The sequence below is a fragment of the Bufo bufo genome, chromosome 4, assembly GCF_905171765.1.
Source record: "Bufo bufo chromosome 4, aBufBuf1.1, whole genome shotgun sequence".
NCBI lineage: Eukaryota > Metazoa > Chordata > Amphibia > Anura > Bufonidae > Bufo > Bufo bufo.
The window spans coordinates 555,044,073-555,071,106 of NC_053392.1; the positions used below are offsets into that span (position 1 = coordinate 555,044,073).

Sequence of the window (27,034 nt, forward strand, 5' to 3'; positions counted from 1 at the left end):
TGCGTGAAAATCCCAGTAACTGAGCAGATTGTGAAATACTCAGACCGGCCCGTCTGGCACCAACAACCATGCCACGCTCAAAATTGCTTAAATGACCTTTCTTTCCCATTCTGACATTCAGTTTGGAGTTCAGGAGATTGTCTTGACCAGGACCACCCCCCTAAATGCATTGAAGCAACTGCCATGTGATTGGTTGACTAGATAATTGCATTAATGAGAAATAGAACAGGTGTTCCTAATTATTCTTTAGGTGAGTGTATATATTTTTTCATTGTTCATAAAACAATAAGAGGAAAATAATAATAAATGGGAATTATTATTTTTTAAACATATCTTTATAGCACTTTTCCTGATGGAGAGCTCCAAATCTCAAGCACAAAGATTATCCAGGGAAAACATATTTTTTTCTCTTTTATTTATTTAAAAAAGGACCAAAAATAAAAAAATAAGTATTACTCACCAAGTGATCAGCCGATCCGCTGCTGAGCTCTACTTCCTAGTTATGGCTTGACACACAGGATATGACTAGAAAAGCCAGCCTCAGACAATGATCGGCTGAGCAGGCATTTCCAATTATTTCTCGTATGTCGCGCTAGGACCAAGAAGAATACAGGAGCGGACACCAGAGCAGCATCCAGGGTCAGACTGGCCCAACAAAGTACCAGAGAATGCCCAGGCTCTGACACCATAATGGACCCCAAAGATCCAGAAGAAAAAAAAAACAACATTTAGCTGCCTTTGGAGTCAATTACTTGCCACTAGGTTCTATTTCTTTGATTCAAAACCTATTAAAATGTATTCATTATATAGGGGTTGGTCCTCAAGAATAATCCGGTAGGCCCCAGGAACCACAGTCAGACTGGCAATATCTAATGTGTATGGTCAGCTTAATCCTTTAAGATGGTGGGATTGGTCCTTTGGGCTATTGCTAAATATTTTAACCATCATTTTTTTAAGAAAAACAAAAATAATTTAGTCCTGTTAGAATTTTTTTTTTGTAAACTGAAGAAATAAAATAAAAATAAAACCTTACCATGAGTGGTTTGGATCAGTTCTAAATATTTAAATTAGGCTAAAATTCATATCTCAAAATTTATGTCTAAAGTAAACATATATTTTGTCAAATTTGTACCAAAATGCTTGTCATAAAAAAAAAAAATTCTGACATATCCTTCCATGGCTACCAAGAGCACTTGAGGAGATCTCTGACCCATTTAGTTAGAACAAAAGTGTTCAATTGTAACATGTCAATGTGATATCCAAAGATGAAGAGCAATGTCCACTGTGACAAAGAAAGTCACTTATTAGTTGTGACAATAAACTAGACTTTGAAGAAGGTCCCGGGGGTTGCAGCGGAACATTGGTCTGTTGTACTTTCGAATAAATCACTTCTTAGGATGCATATGAGCACAAATTGGCAGAACTTTTCATTTTGCAGCAGTGTGAAATTGACAAGATGTAATGAAAAAGCTACAAAGCCAAACACTGGACACGCAAGAAATGCTTAATGATGACAAGGCTTTTCTTCCCTTTTGTTTTCTAGGAAACTAAGCCCCAGTGCTTCATTATACATTCTATTTTTGTGCACATCTGTATATTGCATTAATTTTTACCACTGTGGTTTTTAACATTTTTCTGCAATAGCCTTTATGCACACGGCTGTGGCTGTATTTTGATCTGATAATTATGAATACCTTACGTGTGCACTCCGCATTTTTCTCGCTCTCATCGTTAAGAATGACCAAAATCGGACATGTTCTATAATTTGCTAAAAGTACGGATGTGTGTATGGCCCCACAGAAATGAATGGGTCGGTCTCCCCCCAACCCTACCTTTTCTCCGCCCTATTTCCCTCCCTTCCTTCGTGAAGGTTTAAATTTATTGAGTTATTGAATATGCACATTTTTGCCGTTTACTTACCTTGTATTAACTCTGCAAATCAATTGTGTCTAACAAAAACTCTCAATAAAAAGAGATTTGTAAAAAAAAAAGAAAAAAAAGAAATGAATGGGTCAGTGTGCTATCTGCAAAAAATCCTGAAAGCACTCGGATGAATACGGCAACAGTGTGCAGAAGAAACCATCATATTTAGGGGCTTAGGATCTGCGACAAAACTTACAGCACAAACAAAACAGATGTTTCCGATGTATGATGGTTGACAGGGCATGATCCCTATAGTAATCCAAAACCTATTTGTTCATATTCAGCGGTGGTGAGGTGGGAAAAAGGCCCAAGGGAGGGCAGTGAGATACAAGGTTGTGGAGCTGATGGAGGGACATGCTGGAGCAGCTGGAGTTTTTTTGGAGTAATCAATAAGCTCCCCATCTTCCTGCAAAATCTGTACTTCAACAGCTTGAGTATTTTACATTCCTTTTTTTTTTCAGTTTCAGAAACCTACTTAATTATAACCAATGTACAGTGCAGAACGTGAAGCAAATTCTTTAACTGGCCCCTCATCTATCATGCGCTGTTTGTAATTGGTGACTTCTTATGGAATATAGGGTCTGACAGTCCTAATACTCATGCTTATCTGACTGTCAGCCCCTCTACTCCATAATGTATGACATTTAGCGCATTTTGGACAAGAAGAATGATAATTTTCTTACACTTGATTTAATAAAGGTGTCCGAACCCAGCAGGACCTGTGACTAGAGCTAAACTTACCTGCTCCCAGCCATTTCATTCAAACTCTGTGGCTCCTGTGCTGCCTGCACCAGACTTTTAGTTCCCAACTTTAAACTTCCTGCACGTATGGCGGTCCTGTGCACCTCTGCTTCAGCGGTTACGTGTCCACAAGCAGCACATGCCGCTTGGGGACATGTCAACGCTGGGGCCAGTCAGTGGCTGCAGTGGTGTACGTAACCCCATCTGTGCAGGAGGTTTACAGGAGGGGACTGGAAAGCTCAGAAGCCACGGGGCCCAAATGCAGCAGCAGGGAGCAGTTAAGTATAGCTCTCTACACAAGTCAGGCTAGTTGGTGGAGAAGTTTAAAAAAAAAATACTGATAATTCCTTTTTTTTTTTTTTTTTTTTTTTTAAAAAGGGGCTTTCCAGCTTTAAGGCCCAATTTAACTGTGGCCAGGACAGTGATGTACCTAAAGAAAAAGAAACAAAATCACCTTCTCCCACCGTTCTGTTCCTGCGCTGAGGGCCCGTTCAATGCTCCTTCTGATCACCAGCATGTAAAGCTGCTGGACGGGGTCATGTCCGCTGCTGTTGCCATGTGTCCTCAAGCGGCATGTGACCCACTGAATAGCTGCAGTGGCACATGTGACACCATCCGGAGGTATACATGGCAGGTAATGGAAGGAGTTCTGAACAGGCCCTGTAGAAATGGAGAGGGTGGGGGGCAGGGTGAGTGTGCGCTTTCTTTTGGAACAACACTGTCCTGGCCACAATTAAAATGGTCCAGGTGGAAAACCCCTTTAAACTCTATGAACAACTTTGGGACAATTATTTTTTTTTAACTTGAAACAAAATAAATAAAAAAATATATATATTTGCAATTCAGGTTTTATTTTAAAATTTGCTCAGTTGTGTCTTCTGCAGCCTGCATGTATTCTCATAAATTGCAGGGTGATCAGTTCAGTTCAGTGCTAAACGTGTCAGATGAGCTCTCTGGTGGCTCAATCTGTAGCTCTTTACGCTGGGTTCAGACCTGAACGTACTCTGTTGCGCTCTGTATGCGCGATTTTTTCGGGCGTTTACAGACGCGCGGAGGGAAACAAGCAAACGCCCGTAGTCGCGCGTTCCCGGAAGTCTATGTGCGGAAACGCGCGACCATACGCCCCAAAGAAGCTCCTGTACTTCTTGGGGCGTAGTGCGTTTTACAGCACGTTCGTACACGCTGTAAAACGCTCAGGTGAGAACCATGCCCATAGGGGATCATTGGTTCTTGCCTGTTGAGCATTTTACAGCGCGTAGGAACGCGCTGTAAAATTAAGTTCATAAAATATTCCTTTTAAGCTTATCTTATTTGGTTGTAAAGATGCTAGCTTAGATTTGTGTCCAGGAGACCAGAAATAGGGGCTACAGATGGAGAGGTCAGAGAGCTTGTCTGAGAGATTTCACAGTGAATACAAAGAATCATAAATGTTAATAAATGCCTATTACAATTATGTTTTTTTTATGCCATAAAAATTGCCCAAAGACAGGATATTTGTCAGCAACCCACAGACGAAGACATCGGCGAGACGTGCATCTGGTGTGGTGGGTGAGCTCTGATTTTGTACCGATGATGTAGGGTTGTGACTTTTTAGTGGTTATCCTAGGCAAGGGGTGGGCAACCTGTGGCACTCCAGCTGTTGCGAAACTACAACTCCCAGCATGCATACTTGCTCTGCCCTTCTCAGAACTCTCATAGAAATAAATGGATCGTGCTGGAAATTGTAGTTCCACAACAGCATGGTAACCAGTAATAGCAGTATGCCACCTGACTGTATAGACAAGCTGCACGTGTAAGGAATTGCTTTGGTCGAAACAATATCTTACATAAAGCATTTCTTTTTATGAAGTATGAACAGGACTCCGTAAATTGTGTTGGATTTTGGAAAAAGAATCTAGCGTAGACCTAGACCAAACTGATAGACTATGCTATGCCTGCTGCAGGGTGGTCGGAGCATGACACAGGGAATTCATAGATTAGTAAAGAAAAAAATCTGTCATGCTCCACCCCCTGCAGTAGGCATAACACGGGGAATCGGTATTACCTGGAATTTAGGCCTCCAATCTACACTGTAAGGCTTCTTGCACACGTCATAGTCAGGGAGAGCAGAGGGTAGGAAGGGAAAGGCAGTGTAGGGAGCGAAATTCTCAGTTATTATTCGCAGAAAGCTTTTCAAAGACCCAAAAGTCCTTATAAGAACTACTGTGTGTGTGTTTTAGAGCAGCAATATATTTTTACCTGCGCTAAATTGATCAGTCTCAGGGACATCAGTGCTGAGGAAGGGACAGATAGTGCAGGGAGAGAAATTTGCAGTTTTTACTACCAAAAGCTTTTCAAAAACCCCAAAGTCCTTTTAAGGACTACTGTGTGTGTGTTTGACAGCAGCAAGATATTTTTGTTTAATACCTATTAGTGACATATACTGTACATCATCCGCAGACTGTCTTTTTGCGTAAATTCAAATAATCAGCGCTACATTTGTCTATAGTGTGCGTCTAATACACATCCGTGACATATACAGTACGCCATCCGAAAACTTTCTTTAACGTAAATGTAAATAATCAGGGGCCAGTCCTCATATACTGTCTCTGTAGTGTGTGCGTGTAATACACATCCGTGACATATACAGTACTCCAACCGAAAATGGTTTCTTTAGAGTAAATTCCAATAATCTGGGCGTAATCTAGTGTCCATAGTGTGTGGCTTTCTGTGACATATACAGTACGCCATCCGAAAACTGTTTCTTTAGGGCAAATGTAACTAATTTGGGCCTAATATAGTGTCCATATTCTATGGGTTTCTGTGACATATACTGTCCTGCTTCAGAAAACGGAGTTTGTATTGCAAATTCCAATAATCTGGGTCTAATCTACGGACCATAGTGTGAGGCTTTCTGTGACATATACAGTACGCCATCCAAAAACTGTTTCTTTAGGGCAAATTTAACTAATATGGGCCTAATATAGTGTCCATATTCTGTGGGTTTCTGTGACATATACTGCCCTGCATCCGAAAACAGTGTCTTTAGCGCACTGTAAAACAATCTGCGCCAAATATAGTGACAAAACCATTAATATGAAGAAGGCGAGCACTAAGGGATGGGAAAGATGCTGATGGTGCATGCAGAGGCCGTGGCCCTGGGCGCAATGAAACTGTGCCTGCTGCGAGGGCACCAGAAAAAAAAAACATCCACCGTACCCAGCTTCATGTCCAACTTAGCTGGGCAGGCGCAGGACAACACTGTCCAAGTCAGACCAGTGCGAACAGTTGGTCGGTTGGATTGCTGAAGATAATGCTTCCAGTCGGTTAAGCACCACCCTCTCTTCCACCAAGTCCAGTCTCTGTAGCCAAGAGTGTGGTCAACCGAATCCTCACTCTGATCATCCCACCATGGAGAGGCTTGCCAAACGAGTTATCCCACACTCGGATATTCCGAGGAGCTCTTTCCAGCAGTACTATTACATTTGGCCCTTGCGCCCAGCACGCTTGAAGAGGGACATGAGATATTGTGCCCTGATTCCCAACCTCTTGAGCCTTCACAGTCTCAAGAAGATGACGGTGGTGAACGGCAATCATTAGTTTACGAGGTGGATGATGATGAGACACAGTTGTCAATCACTGAGGACGTGGAAGAGGAGGTGGCCGACGATGAGGTCACTGATCCAACATGGGAAGGTGAAAAGCCGAGCGAGGACAGCAGTACAGAGGGGGAGGGATCCGCAGCACCACAACAGGCTGGAAGAGGCAGTGGGGTTGCAAAAGGGAGAAGTCGACGCACACCAAACAGGCCCGCAACCATTACACCGAGCACCCCCATGCGTAAATCTACCTTGCCAAGAGGTAGGTGTTCCGCAGTATAGCGCTTTTTTGAGGAAAGTGTAGACGACAAAAAAGAGTGGTAGTTTGCAACCTGTGCCGTACCAAAATGAGCCGGGGATTGAACACTAGCAACCTCACCACCACCAGCATGATCCGCCACATGGCATCCAAGCACCCTAATAAGTGGGCCGAACGCCTGGGTCCACAATCTGGGTCTGCGGGTCACACCACTGCCTCCTATTTCCCTGTGTTACGCACTGCTGGCCAATCCCCTGTCGAAGGCGCAGGCCCGGATGTCTTTCGCCCTGCACCTTCGCATGAACCATCAGCAACAACATCCACTTTCCTGTCCCAGCGCAGCGTCCAAATGTCCATAACACAGTCATTTGAACGCAAGTACAAATACCCACCGACAGGCAATAGCACTAAATGTGCAACTTTCGAAATTACTGGCCCTTGAAATGTTGCCATTTAGTCTTGTGGACACTGAGGCCTTTCGCAGCCTGATGTCGGCGGCTGTCCCTCGGTAAGCAGTCCCCAGCTGCCTCTATTTTTCACAGTGTGCCGTGCCCGCCTTACACCAGCATGTGTCCCAGAACATTAGCCGTGCCCTGACCAACGCAGTTACTGGGAAGGTCCACTTAACCACGGACAAGTGCTGGTGGCCAGGGATGCTACATTTCCCTGACGGCACACTGGGTGAATGTTGTGGAGGCCAGGAGTGAGTCGTACCGTGGGATGGCACAGGTGCTACCCACGCACAGGATTGCGGGCCCTACGTCCATCAGGGTCTCCGCCAGCAGCTATATTACTGGCTCTAACCACCACTTCTAGCCGCGGCCGCCTCCTCCTCCACTTCCACCTCCAGCAGCAGTCAGCCATCAGTCTCTAGCTGGAAGCAGTATAGCACTGCTGTGGGTAAGCGTCAACAGGCCGTGCTGAAGTTGATCTGTTTAGGGGACAAACAGCACACCGCCGCAGAGCTGTGGCAGGGTATAAGGGATTAGGACGACGCTCTGAATGTGGCAGACGAGGAAATGGGGGAGGACATTACACAGCGTGATAGCCAGACCACCCACAGTTCGTCTGCTCAGCGCAAATTGGACCATGAAGAGGAGGAGGAGCTGGAGACAGTTGCCTCTGCTACAGAGGGTAGTACCCATGTAACTTTAATTCCATCTGTTCAGCGTGGATTGGCAGAAGAGGAGGAGGAGGATGAGGAGATGGAGAGTCATCCTGATGTCGACATCGACGTCTTGTCTGTTGGGATTCTGGCACACATGGCTGACTATGTTAGGCTGCCTTTCCAGCGACCCTCGCGTTATACGCATTTTAGATAACACGGATTACTGGGTGTTCACCCTTCTCGACCCCACTACAAAAATAACTTCTCATCTCTCATTCCTGTGGTGGAGAGGACAAGTAAAACGGTGCAATACCAGAAGGTACTTGTTGAGAGATTGCTCCAAAATTTTCCATCTGACAACGCGGCCGGCAGAGTCCGTACTTCCTTAGGCAACCGAGGAAGGGAGACAAGGGGAACACACAGCAGTTCCAACAAAGGCAGGGCAACACTCTTCAAGGCATGGGACACTTTCATGACACCCCGCCAGCAACCTCACCCTGAAGCGCGGCCTAGTGGTACAAGGAGGGAAAAGTTTTGGAAGATGGTGAAGGAATACATAGCAGAGCGTGTCAGCGTCCTAAATGATCCCTCAGTGCCTTACAACTATTGGGTGTCCAAGCAGGACACGTGGCACGAACTTGCGCCCTACACCTTGGAGGTGCTGGCCTGCCCGGCCACCAGCGTTTTGTCTGAGTGTTTAGTGCTGCTGGTGGCATTACAACAGATAAGTGTATCTGCTTGTCCACTGGCAATGTTGCCCCTGACTTCTCAACTCCACCAGAGGAGAGCTGAGCTAATGATGAACATAAAGGCAATTACAATCTATCATTTATAATGCACTCAATCTACTGTAGTGTATTCCCATGAACCTTTTCCACCACAAAAAAGAGTATATGGTTGAATCTTGTTTTCTCCTCCTCCTCCAGATTGTATATATTCCCTCCACTCTAATTTTTTTAATAGAGTCAGCTCAACTGCAGGCCCTCAACTCAAATATTTTTTTTATAGGGTCAGCTCAACTGCATGCACTCGCATATAATGTTTTAGAGCGTCGGCTCACCTGCAGGCACTTGCATATAATGTTTTAGAGCAGTAGCTCACCAGCAGGCCCTCGCCCTTAATGTTTTAGAGGGTCAGCTCAGCAGCAGTCCCTCGCAGATAATATTTTACAGGGTCAGCTCAACTGAAGGCCCTCGCATATAATGTTTTACAGGGTGAGCTCACCTGCAGGCCCTCGCATATCATGTTTTACAGGGCCAGCTCAACTGCAGCCCCCGCATATAATGTTTTACAGGGTCAGCTCAACTGCAGGCCCTCGCATATAATGTTTTACAGGGTCAGGTCACCTGCAGGCAGCTCACCTTCTGATGATGACAGCGAAGTCTTGCCTGTTGGTATTCTGGCACACATGGCTGACTTCATGTTAGGCTGCCTATCCCACGACCCGCGTGTTATATGCATTTTAGACAACACTCTCGACCCCCGCTACAAAGAGAACTTCTTATCTCTCATTCCTGTGGTGGAGAGGACAAGCAAAACGGTGCTATACCAGAAGGTCCTTGTTGAAAAATTGCTCCAAAGTTGATAGGGCAGACATCCAAATAGATTGTCGCCATCACGGGGACGTGCGATCGCCTAGAAGTTATCTAGAGTCAACAAAGCGGCAGCAGGCCCTCACCTACAAGACAAGTCTCAGTTGCCAAGAGTCTGGTCAACACAATCCTCACCATAATGGCACACTGGGTAAACGTTGTGGAGGCTGGGGAGCAAGTTGGCTGCTGGCATCAGACTTGCCCTCCAATAGATCCTCGTTAACGGAAAGTGTACTCATCCCAATAACAGGGCCGCTTAGAAATGCTGTATTGTTATTTATCGTCAATACCTCTCCGAGTTGGGAGTGGGTAATTGCCGTGCGCCTGCTGCCTTCCTTGCATGCTTCTGCTTCAATAACTTGACCCACCCTCTCTGGGTGGTTCACAATTAGGAAATAAAAGTGGCAATGCAACAACAGCCAATCAGATTTCAGCCATTGATCTCCCTTGGATGTGGTATCCCTTTCTCAAGCTCCCTCTCCGGCATCGAACCCTGATTCCTCGGTACCAGTGATCACCATGGTAGGCGCAGAAAAGAACATCGAAAGTTGATAGGGCAGACATCCAAATGGATCGCCACTGTCACGGGGACGTGCAATCACCCAGAGGTTATTTAGAGTCACCAATGCGGCAGCAGGCACTTGCCCCTAAGGCTTTAGATGGTCAGATCAGCAGGCCCTTGCTCCAAATGTTTTTGAGGGTCACCAGCAGGCCATCAATCATAATTTTTCAAGGGTGTGTATGATGCCCTCCTTTATGTGTAACACAGGGTGTTTTGGAGTGCAGGTTCCTTGTAATTTTTTGCAGCCCTTTCACTTAGTGCATAGCCTTTATGAGTGTAGGAGTCCCACTACCTGAACATTTGTACCACAATGTGAATGAGGCCCTCCTTTATGTGATATACAGGCTGTTTCGGAGTGCCTCTTGCTTGTAATTTTTTGCAGCACTTGCACTTTATATACAATTGAATATACTGGAAAGAATGTTTCCTAACAATTTTTTCTGTAAAATACATTTTTTGGGGGGTTTTGTGCGTATTTTTGTCAGTCTGTAAAAGTGGCATACAACATGGTTCCCAGCAGCGACCTGCGAGTCAAAGATGCTTCCAGACATCGTCTCCATGCTGTTCCCGATCCATTTCGGTGATGTTTCTGACACTTTCTGACTTTTTCCAATGGACCAGGCACCCTCCCCTCTTCAGAACAGGGGGTGCCTGGTTGTCTCCCATTGACTTCCATTATACTCTGGTGCTCGGCCAAGCACACGAATATAGCAATGTGTTCGGGCCTAACACCCGAATACTTTGGTGCTCAATCATTACTACTCTAGACGTGTATTTCAATAGTAAAAAAAAGTGACTCTATAATAAAACATAATATAAATGTAATATGTTGCAATGGAGATGGCTATAAAGTCTGAGCCCTTACACATGAAGGTTCTGAGGTGCCAGCTGCTTTTGATCGCTATTTCTCAGATACCTTGTGCCATTTATTCCATACAATCTTTCAGCATCCATGAAAGTCTCCTAAACTAATTACAATCGATTGAATATGGATCAGGAACCTTATCAGGTGAAAAAAGAAATTACCGAGTGACAGTCCGGTACGTCAATACCGCGCAGCTCACATCACTCAGCTTTCACTCAGATGCAATTTGGGGGCTCATGGATATAATATTAAATGTCTCCTCTTGCACTTTAGCAGATGTGAACTATTTGGCTTGTATCCGGAATAATCTACCAGATTACTACATGTAATTTCTATCAGAAAGACCAAATCCTCGTCCGTTTATTCCCAATTAGTCTTCATGCAATGATTATAAGTCGCACTAAGGAACAATGGGGCTGATTTACAAAACTGTCAACCAATCACAGTGCAGCTTTCATTTTAAGGGCAGAATTCAAAATGAAAGCTGCGCTGTGATTGATTTGGGCCACAAGGACCGTTCTTCTTTTCGACAGTTTGATAGATCTGCCCCTTTTGACCAACAAAACTAAATACTGGATTTTCATCCTGAAACATCCTCATAGATTAGTTTTATTGTTAGATTTCTCATTTTTTATTTAAATTTTTGTTTAGGAATGGCTTTTCTGCCAGGCACAAGAGGTTAAACCTCTGTTTCGGTCTTACCTTCTATAGCGAGCATGGCTCGTAACTCTCTGTTCAGTAGCTCAAACCGTCTCTCTAGGTCATGTTCCTTTTCCCTATAGGCAAGTTGAGAGAGAAGTAAAAAAATAAATAAATAAATCAGTTCATCAATATGTTAATTACTAAATCATTAAACACTTAAAGGGACCTTTAGCGCGCATTGATTTAGGGAACTCATAAATGACTTTTCTCTACCGCAATAAGCTACTTCACACAAACGATACACAAAGAAGAAGCCTGGTGACTGCAGAAAATGCAACTTCCTGAAGTTGAGTCACCAGATCTGCTCTGCACCTCGGCTATGTGAACTGATCATTGGCTGTAAACCTGACTAATCTTCCTGCGATTATAAAAATCTACTGACAGAACTGTGAAAATGACTTAATTCACATAAATGTATACATTGATCATTACCAATAGTCAGTGGCCTACATAACTAAGAGCCAACCCTTGAGTCTAATATGGAACCTGTTAGAATGCAGTTCTTTTTCAAGGTTGGGGCCATGGGGGGAGATTTACTAAGACTGGAGATGTGCCACAATTATTAAAAGGCGCACGTTTCTTAAAGTGACCCTCCGGTTTAAGAAAAAAAATTCACATTAACTGGGGGAAAAAAACAGAATTTACCTGGTGACCTCCTTTTCATCTATTTAGTTGCAGACCCGCTAATTCCCGTGCTCCTCTTCTGCCATACAAGATGGCCACGCCGCTTCTCATACTTCCTGATGCATAATGTGCATTTAGTAGTCCAAGACGCTTCCTTCCTTGTTCAGTCTTTCTCTTGGATTGGCCAACACTCTTCACGGGAGCAGCGCTGGCCAATCCAAGGGCAGCAGGAAGTGCCTTGGTCTACCAAAGCCACCATATGCATCAGGCAATCGGAGAAGCAGTGTAGCCATCTTAGATGACAGATGGGGAGCCTGGAAATTTGTGGATCTGCAAAGATGAAAAAGAAGTCACCATGCAAGTTTCCCGGTTGTGTTTTTTCTGTTTCTTGAATTGGAGGCTTGTTTTAATAATTGTGGCACATGTTGGGTGTACACCAGCTCAGAACTGAAATCTACTACAGCCAGGAGTTAGAGTAGATTTCTAGTGTAATGCGTGCCAGCTTCCTAGCACACATGTTGTTAAACGAGTCGGGCTGCTGAGGTCTAGCCCGTGTCCTCCCACTTACGATCTGCCCAACTTTTTGGAAAAAGCTAAAAAGTTGCACATTTTGTTGCAAAATCTGCAACTTTTCTAAGCCAGAAAACTGGTATAAAGCTATCTCCTTCCATGTTCCTTGATGATGCGATGCTGCAATGGGGCATGCTGCCCTTTTCACATACTCAGACAATTAATCAGCAGGCCTCCCATTACGGAATGGGTATGTGTGGTTGAAACAGCCATGGTGCCCATTATGTTCTATACAGCTAGATATTATATAAATATTGAACTGAGTTATTAAAATATGATGCCATCCAAATACTTTATAGAACAGGCAATTATATATATATCTGCTATAATTATTTTAACCTTCAGGTATTCTAATACCTTTTGCTTTCTTTTGCTGTTAATCCTCCCTTCCAGGGTCAACACCATAACAGATCCTAAGCATGTCATAACATAACTAGCAAGCGAGTTACTAAGATCCCTGTCACCAGCGGTTGGATATTATTAGCGGAAGATAATCCTTCTTCTGAGAGCCTAACCGAACAGGAAATAATGGGTAACAATAGAAATGGAAGAGCTCATTTTAATTTTCCTGAGTCATGGGGCAAAAGAGATGGGTGCAGCCCAAGAATCGTTAACCCACTTATGTTTACATGCGTCAGTCAAAATGTAAAGACATCAGGATCGGAGAAGCAAACAATGCTTATCTGGCGCCAATATCACTGGAGGGCAGAAAGACTCGCATACAGACAAAAGTCAGAGCAGACTTCATAGAATTACTTTTGCATAAATCATAACATGTACTATCATCAACGTAACTGAGACAGGTGCCCCATCATGTGCTTACAGAAGTGAAAGCTGGTTCATTCTCCTGATCAGGGCGTTTTTCTTGTTCACAAGCATGAACCATTCCTGCATCAATGTCTCCTCTTCCTCTGTATACATTCCTGCATTAAAAAAAGGAGAAAAAAAATGACATAGTAAAGTTAACACCCATACAAGTAAAAAACGGTCATAAAAAGTCATAAAAACACATACATAGTCAACAAGTAATAAATATACATGCGGCTAGTCTTTTACAATGAAGACTGATGTTGTCTCTTCTAATCCAGTGACACGTTATTTACATATACAATGGCATTATCTCAGAGAGCAGACACTTTCCAGGTATACTCTTGCCTAAAGGGGTTGCCTGGGTTAGAAGTCAACAACCCCCATAGTGTTAGTGTGTACCCTAATAAAAAACTCAAGTGGTATAGTCCTGTGACTGCTGTGGCCAATCACAGGCCTCAGCGGTCATATCTACTTGAATGGTACTTCACTTCTACGACTTAAGATTGGCTGCAGCGGTCACGAAACCAAGAAACGTACTGGTCTTGAGAGGACTTAAAGTGGCTGGCAGGAACGGGGCACGGTGGCACCAAGGACAGTTTTTCTTTTTTTTACTGGGTGAACATTAGGATTATAGGGGTTGTTGGCTCCCAAGCTGAGCAACCCTATAAGGCAATAATCGCCCGAACAATCATTTACAACCACTATCCAGTGTAAACCTGTCCAGCGATCAAACAGCAAATGATAATTCACTAATTTGATGTTGATTGCATCTTTTATCATGAAAACCCTCGATTGTCTGCAGCAACGAATGGGACAAAATATTGTATTTCTAAAAAGGTATAATAGTTAAAACATATAAACGCAATTTAAGGGGTTTTCCTGGAATTTAATATTTATGACCTATTTAGTGTTTTACAGTACAGTTTTTCCACTGTATTTCAGAAAATGCAGTAAAAGAATCGGAGGAGGATATCTAGACGTGCTGTAATGGAAAATCTTATGTATTATTGTACCATCAACAATATATAGCAGAAAAAAACGCTCCACCGTGTACTGTCTACACAGATTGACGTCTTATAGAAATGGTGATGCTTCTGGTTAAACAAACCTAAACTACAGGTATATAACAAAAAATCTGAAAGAGGGGAAATGCTGCCACCTATGCAGAGAAATCCCACTGTGTAAACAATTCGCGAGGCGAGGGTGAGAGAACACGGGTGGCGGGTGTCATACTCTGTAATACACTTCATTTATATGTTGAATGTTGTAGACACAATCCTTTGTACACAGATATACACACAATTTTCTGCTGCAGCTTTTTATCAGCAACCATCACAGCCACCGTATGCACAGCCCATAAATATAAAGTAATGTCACTCTCATCCTTCACTTCCTTAGTATTCCAAAGCTGGGGGGAAAATGCACAAAATCCGGTCAGATAATGTGTTGTCAATAACTAATAACAGATAAGAAAAGGCTCTCAATACTAGACAAACAGATGGCTTCCCCGGACAATACTTCATTTAACAAGCTATTTGCTATACACTTTAGACTCGGGGGTTAATCAAAAAGTATAATCTGCCATCTATGAAAATGTTCTTCAACAAAACCCTGGCCGAAGGATTGCAGGGGCTCAGCGACTTAATGAATGTTAAAGCACCCGCTGAAGAAGCCTAGTGAATACCGCCATGGATGGCAGAAAAAAATGCTACGCTAGTAATGCTGGAGCTTCTGATATATAACCGGTAAAATAAATGTCTGAAATGCAAAATACTCTGTTCTCGCAATACCTGTACCAGATACCTGATATACCAGCATTACTTTCGAAACACTCTGAAGAATAAATCTAAATTCACAAGCCATAACATTGGTTAAATGCTATAAAATACAGACAAAACAGATGCCTTGGATGACATACTGATCATAGAAAAAGTCTCCAATACGATAAATATGCATACCGCCTTTCACAAACAAAAGGCATATCTCTTAAAGGGGTTGTGCTGCCAGTACATATTGATGACCTATCCTCAACAACAACTCCCAGCACCCCCGCCGATCGGCTGTTTGAAGAGGGAGGAGGTGGTGGTGGTGTTCACTTGCGCTCGTCTAGGAGGCGCAGGGTAACTACAAGTGCTCCTCCCAATCACTTGAATGTAGCGAGTACTTGTAATTACACTGCGCAGCCGCTGTAAACGAGTTGACACGCAGTGCAATCTTGAAGGACCGCTTCCTCTTCAAACAACTTATCGGTGGGGGTGCCATGAGTCGGACCCCCAACGATCAGAGATTTATGACCTATCCTAAAGGACAGGTCATCAATATTGGCTGCACAACACTTTAAAGTCAAATCAAAGGGATGGTCTTGGAAAAACAATATAGTCCATATGCCCTATTAGGGCACAAAAACATCATATAGGGGTAATCGCCACAAAAGTCTATCCTCTGTGATAGTATGGTATAAAGGAAAACTGGTTTACTTTCCCCTAGCAACCAATCAGATTAAGGGCTCACGCACACGGCCTAGTTTTGGTTCGCATTTGATCCCTGTTTTACTTTGATCGCATGCGAACCCATTAACTCTCAATGGGGCCACAAAAGAAGTGGACAGCACAGAGAATGCTGTCCATATCCGCACGTTGGGTAATGTGATTGTTTGTGTAGGTACCTAAATCGTCGCTTGTCGGCAGTAGATTGTGAAGTGTAAGCAGCCTCTGCTGCCAGCAAACAACTAGTCTGTATGGGGATGAGCGTTGGCAATGGTGACCACTCCTTCCCATACTGTGGAGGAGAATACTGCATGTAAAAACAGAAATCCCTTTCACCGTCGAGCAGGCGCTTGCCGGAAAAGGAACGCTTCCTCACGCACAATTGCCTACTAAATTGTTCCGTGTAAAGGGACCTTATTGTTGGCACTTATTGTTTCCTGCAGCTGTATTCACAATACTTCGGGCTGTTGCTCAAATGACATGGTATATCGTGTTGATTCCAATTTGCGGAACGGAATGCGGACCCATTCATTTTAATCGCCCCGCAAAAAATGCGGACAGCGCTCAGTGTGCTGTCCGCATCCGTTGTTCCATTCCATTATGCAGATCTGCAAAAAAAATGATAAAATAGAGCTTGTCCTACTATTGTAATAAATGGGTCCGCAAAAATGTGGATGACATGTGGAATGCATCAATATGTCATCCGCAATTGCTGATCCATTTAGCACCCTAGCAACATATATTCCTCCTTCTCTGTGTTTTTTTTTTTGCAGAAAAACGGAATGGATGCGGATGTACAATTGGTATAAACGGAAGGTTTTTGTGGAAACACAGATCCGCAAAAAGTGGAACGAAAATCTGGAAAAGAAAAATACTGACATGTGAATGGACTCAAAGGGTTGTTATTATGAAAAAAAAAAGAAAAAAAAAACCCACCAGCAAACGCCAGACAAACTTGCTGGAACTCAACAAGAGAATCTAAAACTCTAAATTGCTGAATAAACACAATTCTATACGAGCTGAATGAAAGCCAGTTGAACAAGTACAATCCAACATTCCTGGTTAAATGTTAGTGATAATTAGCACGCATAAACCCAGCCTAAGCACCGATTTTTACACTTTCTGATATAGTTATTTGGATACAAAATTTTCACTTTTTCTTCCCCCTGCCAGGCCTGCAATTTACTAATTTACTTGTACTTTTTCTGTCTCTCTCCGGAGAGCGGTCACATGACTGCACCCTCTATGGAGACTATTTCCTGGCCAGGCCTCCCATGATCCCATCTGTCAGAATCCCCGCTGAAATGGTCGTGATGTCAGACCCACGTGATCTTTCAATGGGCTGGTTGAGGCTCTCAATCCACAAGCAGGGTAATGCAGAGTCCACTGCTTGTCATATCGAAGCTTTGCAGGAGGAGACAGTGAAGGGTAAATGCACACGTTTAGGATTCATGTGCGGAGAAATCCGCAGGTGTTCGCAGGCAAATCTGTGCGGTCTATCTGCATCAATTGGTGCAGATTTGCACGCGGATTTTGAAGTGAATGAATAAAATCTAGGTCAGGAAAAATAAAATAAATTGACATGCTGCGGATTTTAAAATCCGCACAGAAAAAAAATCTGCATCATTTGCATTAAGAATTTCAAATTCTCATAGAAAACAATGTACCTGACCTACAGTGCGGATTTTCCGCACGCAATCCTGATCGTGTGCATTCAGCCTAAGTGGATGATGGGTGTATGGTAGTCAGAGTTTTCTTCCCAGGGAAGGGTGTAGTGGCCGTTCACATTTCTGGCTGATCTTGCAGCACACAGCACTATGGGAAGTGTTGTGGCTGCTTCTGGAAGTTGGGGTTGTAAACAGTGGAGCGCAACGGGAGCAGGGAGACTGAAGTGAAGACTCAGGAAAGGTTGTGAGGTGCACTATTATGCTCTGTAGAAGATTAGACGAGGTTAACACAATAAAATGAAATTTTCTAGAATCCTGCACATCCCCTTTAAGGCTTCTTTCACACCAGATTTATTGATTTCTGCTGTTCTGCTCCATTATAGGAACACAACAACAAAAATAACGGAAGTCCCAGATTCGTGACATATAGTAATGAGCGAAGTGAGCTTCGGATTCTATATCCAAAGTCACTTCGCTCAAAACTTCGTTTAAATACTGTACGGAGAGTTGTCTCCGTACAGTATTCAAATGTATGGGCTCTGGTGAGGTGAAATGAGTTGACACTGAAGTCTCGCGAGACTTCAGTGAATAACTTTGGCATTCGATTTTTAAAATTGAAAACCATTTTAAAAACAGGAATCCGAAGTCGGCTCGGTACCAGCTGGTGCCTCGGCACTGAAGCCTGACTTCGCAACGATGTTTTAAGATGGTTTTCAAGTTGAAAAATCCTGAAGTTATTATGACTTTAACGACACAAAGACTTTCCCTCGCTGGAGGCCATACATCTTAGTGCTGTACAGAGACGGATCTCCGTACAGCATTAAAACAAAGTTTTCACAAACTCAACCAAAATGTTAATCATGGGGAAAAAATATGAACATTATGTACATTTAACACGTCTAGGAAACCATCTGGGACAATCTGAACTCATGACACTGCCTGGAAATGGAGTTAAGTCCACCAGAAGCGTAAATACAGAAATATACTACACACTTAACATCCAACGGATGGGAATTTTCACTTCTGAAAAAATATTAATTGACTGTAAATCCCCAGTGCACATCCACAACTCTATCCTCTCATTAGTTCTCTGCAGTAGTAAAAGATACTGATGAAGAGGTCCATCGTGTAATGTACTGATGACCTTTACTTGACAGACTCTCTGATGAACAAACAATGCTAGCCACGTAAAAGGACAAGACGCAGAACAATTAATAAAATCTCTACATGAGGTAAACATGTGTTCTGCACTGAAAGCAATTGTATCGTGGTGTCCATCAAATACTACTGCAAGTGCAAGTATTTCCCGAGAGCATGACAGTCTACTGAAAGCCACTTACTAACAGGACTATCGTATAACTAGCCAACACCCTGCATTTAGATGTCATGGGCATAACTTGTGCTCTTGACTGGATACAATAATTGTAAAATGACCAATTCCACTATCAAGATACATTTTAGCTTGGTCAAACAGGCATTCAAATTTTAGGGAAGAAAATGAATGGCTGCCAGACTCCTGTCTAAAAAACAATAGATTAAGACAAGGAAAATCCAAGCTCTCTGATACTGAATGAGACGTTGGGGGAGGTCTTCAAAGACCTACAGGCATTAGATTGTCAGCATAAAGCCGCCCCAAAAACGGTGGGATCCAGTGACAACTGATAGGAACAGTTCACAGCGGCAGTCAGCTGACCACACATATAATATAACTATTGGAGACTCCCTCATAAAAACGCATACATGGATCAGCCAAGCATTCATGATAACTGTAACCATAGGGAGAAGGTCTGTGAAGGTTCTCATTTATTCAGGTCATGGTATATCTGTAAAGAATAAATCAATGCAACTGGACTTACTGTAGACTTCTTGAAAACGTTTCACTCGTTCTTGAGAAAGCTCGTTGGAAGAACGAGTGAAACGTTTTCAAGAAATCTACAGTAAGTCCAGTTGCATTGATTTATTCTTTACATAGGGAGAAGGGGACGACGAGGTGCCAGATATCTCTGGCAGTGCTCATCTCCTAGGGGAACACAGGATCGGGCAATGCACAATACAACATGTCTGTTCTCCTGATGTCTCCATCTGGTGATAGGCTGTCTCCATGCACATTGGAAAAAGGATCCGATTATCCTGACACTCATCTAATGTGTATGACAATCTACAGTGGAAAACAATTTTCTGTCCGTCTTTTTATCAAAAAGAGTAAAGATATATTTGGGAATATTTTTCTTCCTCTTCAGGATATGCTTTCATGAAAAACAAACAGATGAACTGGAGACTAGATTGAAGTAAACTAATACTGAAGAGCAGAATACAGTAAAATTCAGATTATTGTATTCTCCAGAAATGCCTGGAAGTCCACTGAAGGATACACTCTTCAATTGCCACCTATTCTACATTCGGTCCAATGGCTTGATATGACAGCAGGTATGCCTACCACATATATGAACAATTTTTTCATGCTCTGGACATGACACAAAATGTATATATGTAAAGGTAATTATAAATAGACAAAACATTAAAGATTTCATATCTTGAGGCTCTATTCTCAATGACCAAGAGCTATGTAAACCTTTACAATCCTTTAGACATTTTGCCTCCTCTTTCTTTTATTTTCCACACCAATTAACCTCAAAATACAAAGAGACTTCAAAAAGCCGCAAAATAAGGCTTTGCAAAATTTGTACCTATCTTCCTCCAGTAACAGGTTTATTCACATTCCAAACCATCTCTTGGTTGAACTTGATGGATTATTATTTTTTTTTTTAAACCATATTAACTATGTAACCATGTTTGCATAGAAAAAGGAGCACTGTCTCAAGACAGCTGTGATAGACTTAAATCTCCACTAAAGTGCTAGACTTGGATACTAAGAAAAACTGAAGACATTACTGATACCTTCTATCTCTATCCAGTTAATGTTGGCCCACCAGTAAAATACATTCTGGGGGCCAACCGTACAGCTACATGCAAATAATACTTGCTCACACCGGGGCAGGCAGCAGCTAGATGCTATAAGATGGTTGATATTGGGGACCCCTGCAGTGATGTTGAGAAGGCCGGTCCCTGGGTAAACAGCATGCTGGCTGGCATGACTCTAGAACCAGAAGTCATCTCAGTCACCCGATGTGTCTATAATAATAAACTGAGTAATTTGTAAAAAATCTACTCTGTTTTATTTTTTTTATATGACCATAGTATCACACTGAGGTGCTGTATGTTGGCTGTAGAGCAAAAAGTCTACTGTATCATGTGCCACTGAGGACTAGGGGTCCACATTGTTCTGGAGCCTATCAGGAAATTTGCCGGTTTCCATTGGCCTGTCTGAGCTTCTATCCAGTAACCTGTAAACTTAGGATATTGTCAGAGAAGATGTACCAGATCTGCATTTTTCACCCTACTTGCACATTTGGAACACTCTCAGCAAAATATTTTTTTGGTTCATAATATAATCTGCGCATAACTTTAAACTATACTATTTCAGAAGAGGTGACAATTTTTAATCTTGATTTTTTTGGACGTTTACTCCCCCCTGTAAGTAAAGCTGCCCTGGCTTCTACTACCCATTTCCTACTATTCTGTATCTGCAATGATGTCACCAAATTTAAATTTATAGCTAAAGATCTCAGCTAAGACAAGGAGAACACATCAACAGCATCAATTTTGTGATTTCTCTTCTGAAGAGCAGAGAAGGTTTTAAACAAATTAGTTGTACATTTAATAACTAGTTAAAGGCTCTTTCTACCCAGAAAAAATAAATAAAAAAATACTCAAGCCTGTGATCTCAGTTAACATTTTATCAATTCCACTTCACCCATTTGTTAATTAATCCAATACTAGTAATCCAATTTACCCATCGAATTAAGAGAAATGGAACTTATACCACACAAATGCCTTTCAAGAAGCAGCCCATATACTTGCACATATTGTAAATGAAAGTAGAATGTTTCATTTTATTCCCCAAATGTTCCTCAAGCTCATGTATAAGGAGGAGGATGAAGAAGAAAAAAAACACAAGATGAACATTGTTCACCCTGATTAAGTAAGAGCTCATTAAAGAGCTGTCAGTAGCTCACTTTGAATATGCATGAAGCATATAATCAGATCTCGTACCGTCACTAGAGGAGAATACGGTAAGTACAAAAGATTGATTTAATTACTTGGAGTAGGCTATAGTGGTCGAGCAGTCTTGTTACTGAAAAAATAAAAAAGGAGGCTGCATTCTAGCTCTTTAGTAAAAGAAGGGGGAGAAGAAGAGGCAATTTTGTCCCTCCACAAAATGAAGAAAAAAAAAAAAACTAAAACACGGCAGAGAAAAGAACTAAGAATTTTATGCACTTTATTCCTCAAACTTCATAAAATATAAATTTACTTCTAAACGCCAACTATAGAGGAAGACAATAAGGTGTGAAACATGGTTTGTTAAACTATCAGAAAATTAAAAAAATGCAACTTGTAATTTGCGGTTTCATTTAGCAAATTTGCGTAAATCTTGTAGTACCTAAATTTGCCTAAATCTTGCAGAACCTAAATTTATGTAGATCTTGTAGAATCTAAATTTTTGTAACTCGTACCTAAAATTTGTGTAAATAGTATCTAAAATGGCAGGAGTCTGGAAATATTAAAGGGATTCTGTCACCTCGTTTTAGGTTATAGAGATGCGGACATGCACATCTAGATTGCCGCTAGCATGTCCGCAATATACCTGTCCTATAGGGCTGTGTCCTTTTATTTAGTTTAAAAAATTATTTTAGAGATATGTAAATGAGCCTTGTCAGGTGCAAAAGGGGCTGTACTAACCTTCTTGGTGCCCAGCCACGCCCCCCTCTGAAGGAGCCCAGCACCGCCTGCGTCCTCCGAATCTCCTCCTTTCTTCACAGTTAGATTGGCGTAATCTTGCGATGCGCGAGCTCGCGCATGCGCAGTGCCGGTATAGTGTTCCTTTCCTGTGCTGGCATCAGCCTCAGGAAAGGAACTGCGCATCGCGAGATTACGGCAATATAACTGTGAATAAAGGAGGAGATTCGGAGGACGCAGGCGGTGCTGGGCTCCTTCACAGGGGGGCGTGCCTGGGCACCAAGAAGGTTAGTACAGTCCCTTGGGCACCTTAAAAGGCTCATTTACATATCTCTAACATCATTTTTTAAACTAAATAAAAAGGACACAGCCCTATAGGACAGGTATACTGCGGACATGCTGGTGGCGATCTAGCCGTGCATGTCCGCATCTCTATAACCTAAAACGAAGTGCCAGAATCCCTTTAAAAGCAATACAACTCTTTAGAGGGTGAATATAAAAAAAAAATTGCATAAAATTGGAGTTAATGTTCAAGCAATAAGAAGAATAGTTCAACCTTCACTCCAAGATACATTGTAACATAGACGTGATGGAACTTGCAGCAGAAGCAATTTTGACCACACAGGCTACTATCACGCAACTGGGCCAGGTCAAAATATCACCCTTAGTGGATTATGTACATGCATTCATGGAAAGTTTCCTGGAGCAAAGAACGTTCAGTCAGTTGAACTGTTGTGCGCACAGACATCGGAAAGAGTCATTGATACCTTCACCTGGTCCGTTTTATCAGTTTGTCAATTTTATTTTGTTAATTAATGACTGTGAATACATTATGTAATGGCAGTTTTCTAAATAAAAATATCCTCCAAATGTCAAGTATGTAAATTCTGTAAATAAATGTGGTACTTGGTGAGGGCTGTCTTTGTTGGATAATAGGATAATGCTATCAGGGGCCTTAAGGCTTGGAAAAATTAGAATAATTATTAGTAATGTATTGACGAAAAGACAAAGCATTAGTAACTAGGAAAAGGAAATAAACTAATACAGCAGTTTTTTTTGAATGGAGAATTTTTTTTATTTTATAAACAGTACAGACCAAAAGTTTGGACACACCTTCTCATTCAAAGAGTTTTCTTTATTTTCATGACTATGAAGGCATCAAAACTATGAATTAACACATGTGGAATTATATACATAACAATATAAGTGTGAAACAACTGAAAATATGTCATATTCTAGGTTCTTCAAAGTAGCCACCTTTTGCTTTGATTACTGCTTTGCACACTCTTGGCATTCTCTTGATGAGCTTCAAGAGGTAGTCACCTGAAATGGTCTTCCAACAGTCTTGAAGGAGTTCCCAGAGATGCTTAGCACTTGTTGGCCCTTTTGCCTTCAATCTGCGGTCCAGCTCACCCCAAACCATCTCAATTGGGTTCAGGTCCGGTGACTGTGGAGGCCAGGTCATCTGGCGCAGCACCCCATCACTCTCCTTCATGGTCAAATAGCCCTTACTTTCAAAGTTTTCCCAATTTATCGGCTGACTGACTGACCTTCATTTCTTAAAGTAATGACGGTCACTCGTTTTTCTTTACTTAGCTGCTTTTTTCTTGCCATAAAACAAATTCTAACAGTCTATTCAGTAGGACTATCAGCTGTGTATCCACCTGACTTCTCCTCAACGCCACTGATGGTCCCAACCCCATTTATAAGGTAAGAAATCCCACTTATTAAACCTGACAGGGCACACCTGTGAAGTGAAAACCATTTCAGGGGACTACCTCTTGAAGCTCATCAAGAGAATGCCAAGAGTGTGCAAAGCAGTAATCAAAGCAAAAGGTGGCTACTTTGAAGAACCTAGAATATGACATATTTTCAGTTGTTTCACACTTGTTTGTTATGTATATAATTCCACATGTGTTAATTCATAGTTTTGATGCCTTCAGTGTGAATCTACAATTTTCATAGTCATGAAAATAAAGAAAACTCTTTGAATGAGGTGTGTCCAAACTTTTGGTCTGTACTGTATATCTAATGTTTTTGTGTTTTGCATAAATGATGAGTACATGTGAACCCCTGAAGCACCTAAATACTTATCAGAGGACAGTTGTATCTTCCTCACCATCCAGTGGCCTGTTGTCTCCTTTCCCAGGAGGATCCTTGTTTTACAACACTTCTCAGACAATTAATACAAGTATTCATCAATATGAAAACAGTAAAAGAAAGATGGAGAGGAGGGGGATGCAGCTGCAGTTTTGGTGAAATAACTAAATAGCTCAGAGACACAGAAACACAACGTCACAGCAGGAAGAGCCCATCCACTCAACAAGCAGGGAGAAAGAAAATTTACATTCATAGATCAAAAGGAAAAAGACACAAAAATTCAGGTTAGAGACATTTATGGCGGCCTCACATATATGTATTTTTTTTAAATAAATATATGAATGTGTCAATTGTGACTTTATTATATTTATAATTAATGACTTCAGTGATGCTTCCTCGAGGTAACACCGATGTAACCTTATGAGGCCTTGACAAACCCTGACAAAAAGCAGATCAAACTAGACATAATGGAAGAGTCATCACATGTAACCCAATATGATTGAATTTTGACATAATGCTGCTCTGGATGAATACATGACTTACATATCAGTTTGCATTGCTTTACGGTGTGTTAAATTTCACAGGCAGACTTACATGTGCTAAAAGGAGTCGGCAATCACACTCTGGAATAGGCATTTAATGCCTCTATATTAATAACTCCCTGTATTGTGGTAAGATTACATTCAGAATGAATATATAAGACGACTGGCAACTTTTAAAATAGGAGGTATAGACCTAATTTTCCAGATGCGGGGTAACATTCTCTGTATCTATTAGATCAAAAGGTACAAAATGTCTTCAGAAGGGGATCTACTTTCTTTAGAGCATGTCACAGAGTATATATTAGCTGCAGGGGTGTTTATAAGTGACACAAGCTAATGCAATCTATATTACTACATGACCCCATAGGGACCAAAGTGACATGCCTTTAAGCCTTCTTTGACACTGTTTAGTTTTTGGGTTCTACCAGTGTTCCCATCTACAAGTATAACTACAGAGCTTTCAGGATTTACATAGTTGTGGTAAATTTATCTACTACCTGGTGTGCATGTAGGGTTATGGTGGGCAGTGATGGCCAGTTTGCATTGTTCGCCCGCGAACATATGCGGTCTGCCATCTTTTTTCACAAGTCCGGTGAGGCACAGGTAAGCCCTTACCTATGCCTGTGCCGCGAGCCGGTCTGAAAACAAATGCGGTCACCGGGAGCAGGCAGTTCAGAGAACAGCCCGATGAAGGCCCCCCGGTGGCTGTTCTCGGAACTGCCTGCTCCCGCTGACCGCACTTGTTTTCAGACCGGCTCGCGCACAGGCACAGGTAAGGGCTTACCTGTGCCTCGCCGGACTTGTGACTTGTTCGCGGGCGAACAATGCGAACTGGCCATCACTGATGGTGGGCAATGACCTACAGATTTCACCCCAAATCAAAGAAACCAATATACAGTGGTGTTCTCATAAATCTATCCATGATGTCCATGCATGTGACTCTCTTGGACAATTAACCATAAAAGTAATTTTCAATACAGCCAGGGGCGTAGCTATAGGGGATGTAGAGGTAGCAGTCGCTACCGGGCCCAGGAGCCTGAGGGGGCCCAAAGACCCTTGTGCCATATAAGAGGACACTGGTATTATAGAAAGTGCATGCTGGTCAAGTTACACCTCTGGCTGAAGGGAAGGGGTTAGGTCAAGAATTCGGATTGGGGGGGGGGTGCTGTTTCAATTTTTGCCTCAGGTGGCACGAAGGCTATGTGTTTCCCTGTCCCTTGCCACAAAGTAGCCACCAAGTAGGGGGCCCAAGCTGAACTCTTGCACCAGGGCCCATGAGCCTTTAGTTGCGCCCCTGAATACAGCTATCTTTTCTTTAGTGGTCTACCGTTCTATTGCCAGCCAATGTAGTTTTGTCAACGTAACATTTTTCTAACAAGATGTTGGGCACGTAATAATGTAGGACATCAAGAAGTGTAGGAAAAACCTGACAAAACAAAACATCAGAGTTGCTGGGGTCACAGCACACCCAAAACGGGTATGGGAGTTTGTCACTGTCAAAATTAGTTTCAAAGTAGGCACACTGCCATGTCGGCAGGTGCCCCAGTCCAGTCTTCTAATCCTGAGAAATGCTTCTTTTCATTTTTATACAAATAGGGTTTTCAGTGCACTGTGGGTGGACTGATCTGTTTAGTGCACAAGGCTTGCATTGCTATCAGCTTTGAAATCTGAAGGATTGTCAATTAAAGAAGGAGGAGCTGGGCTGTTTTATTGGCGGAAAAATGGTGCCCCCAAACTCAGTGGTCACCCCAATGGCACACCAAAAACCTTACCTGCATAAAAATAAAAAGAAGTACCGAATTTTTAGAACTATAAAATGCATCTAGGATTTGGAGGAGGAAAATAAGAAAAATAATATTTTCCATTAGGCCTCTGAGCAGAACCTCAAATCAGAACCACATTCTTTATTTGAACTTCATCAGACCTCAGATCAGACTCCAAGATCAGACCCCCAAGCTCCATCAGCCTCAGTCAGACCTCCCCAGCCTCCATTAGCCTCAGATCAGCTTCCCAATAGACCTCCCCAGCCTCCGATCAGACCCCTCCAGCCTCCATTATCCTCAGATCTGTCCCCCAGCAGACTCAGATCAGACTCCCAAATCAGACCC

At 42.4% G+C, this 27,034-nt stretch overlaps 1 protein-coding gene across 1 annotated transcript in view; it reads right to left on the reverse strand.

Annotated features, from left to right (window-relative positions):
- Window positions 1-27,034, reverse strand: part of EHBP1 (EH domain binding protein 1) — a 411,889-nt gene that overhangs the window by 25,993 nt on the left and 358,862 nt on the right. The window contains 2 exon segments of the mRNA XM_040430136.1: window positions 11,331-11,404; window positions 13,348-13,447. Coding sequence (XP_040286070.1) covers window positions 11,331-11,404; window positions 13,348-13,447 — 174 coding nt within the window.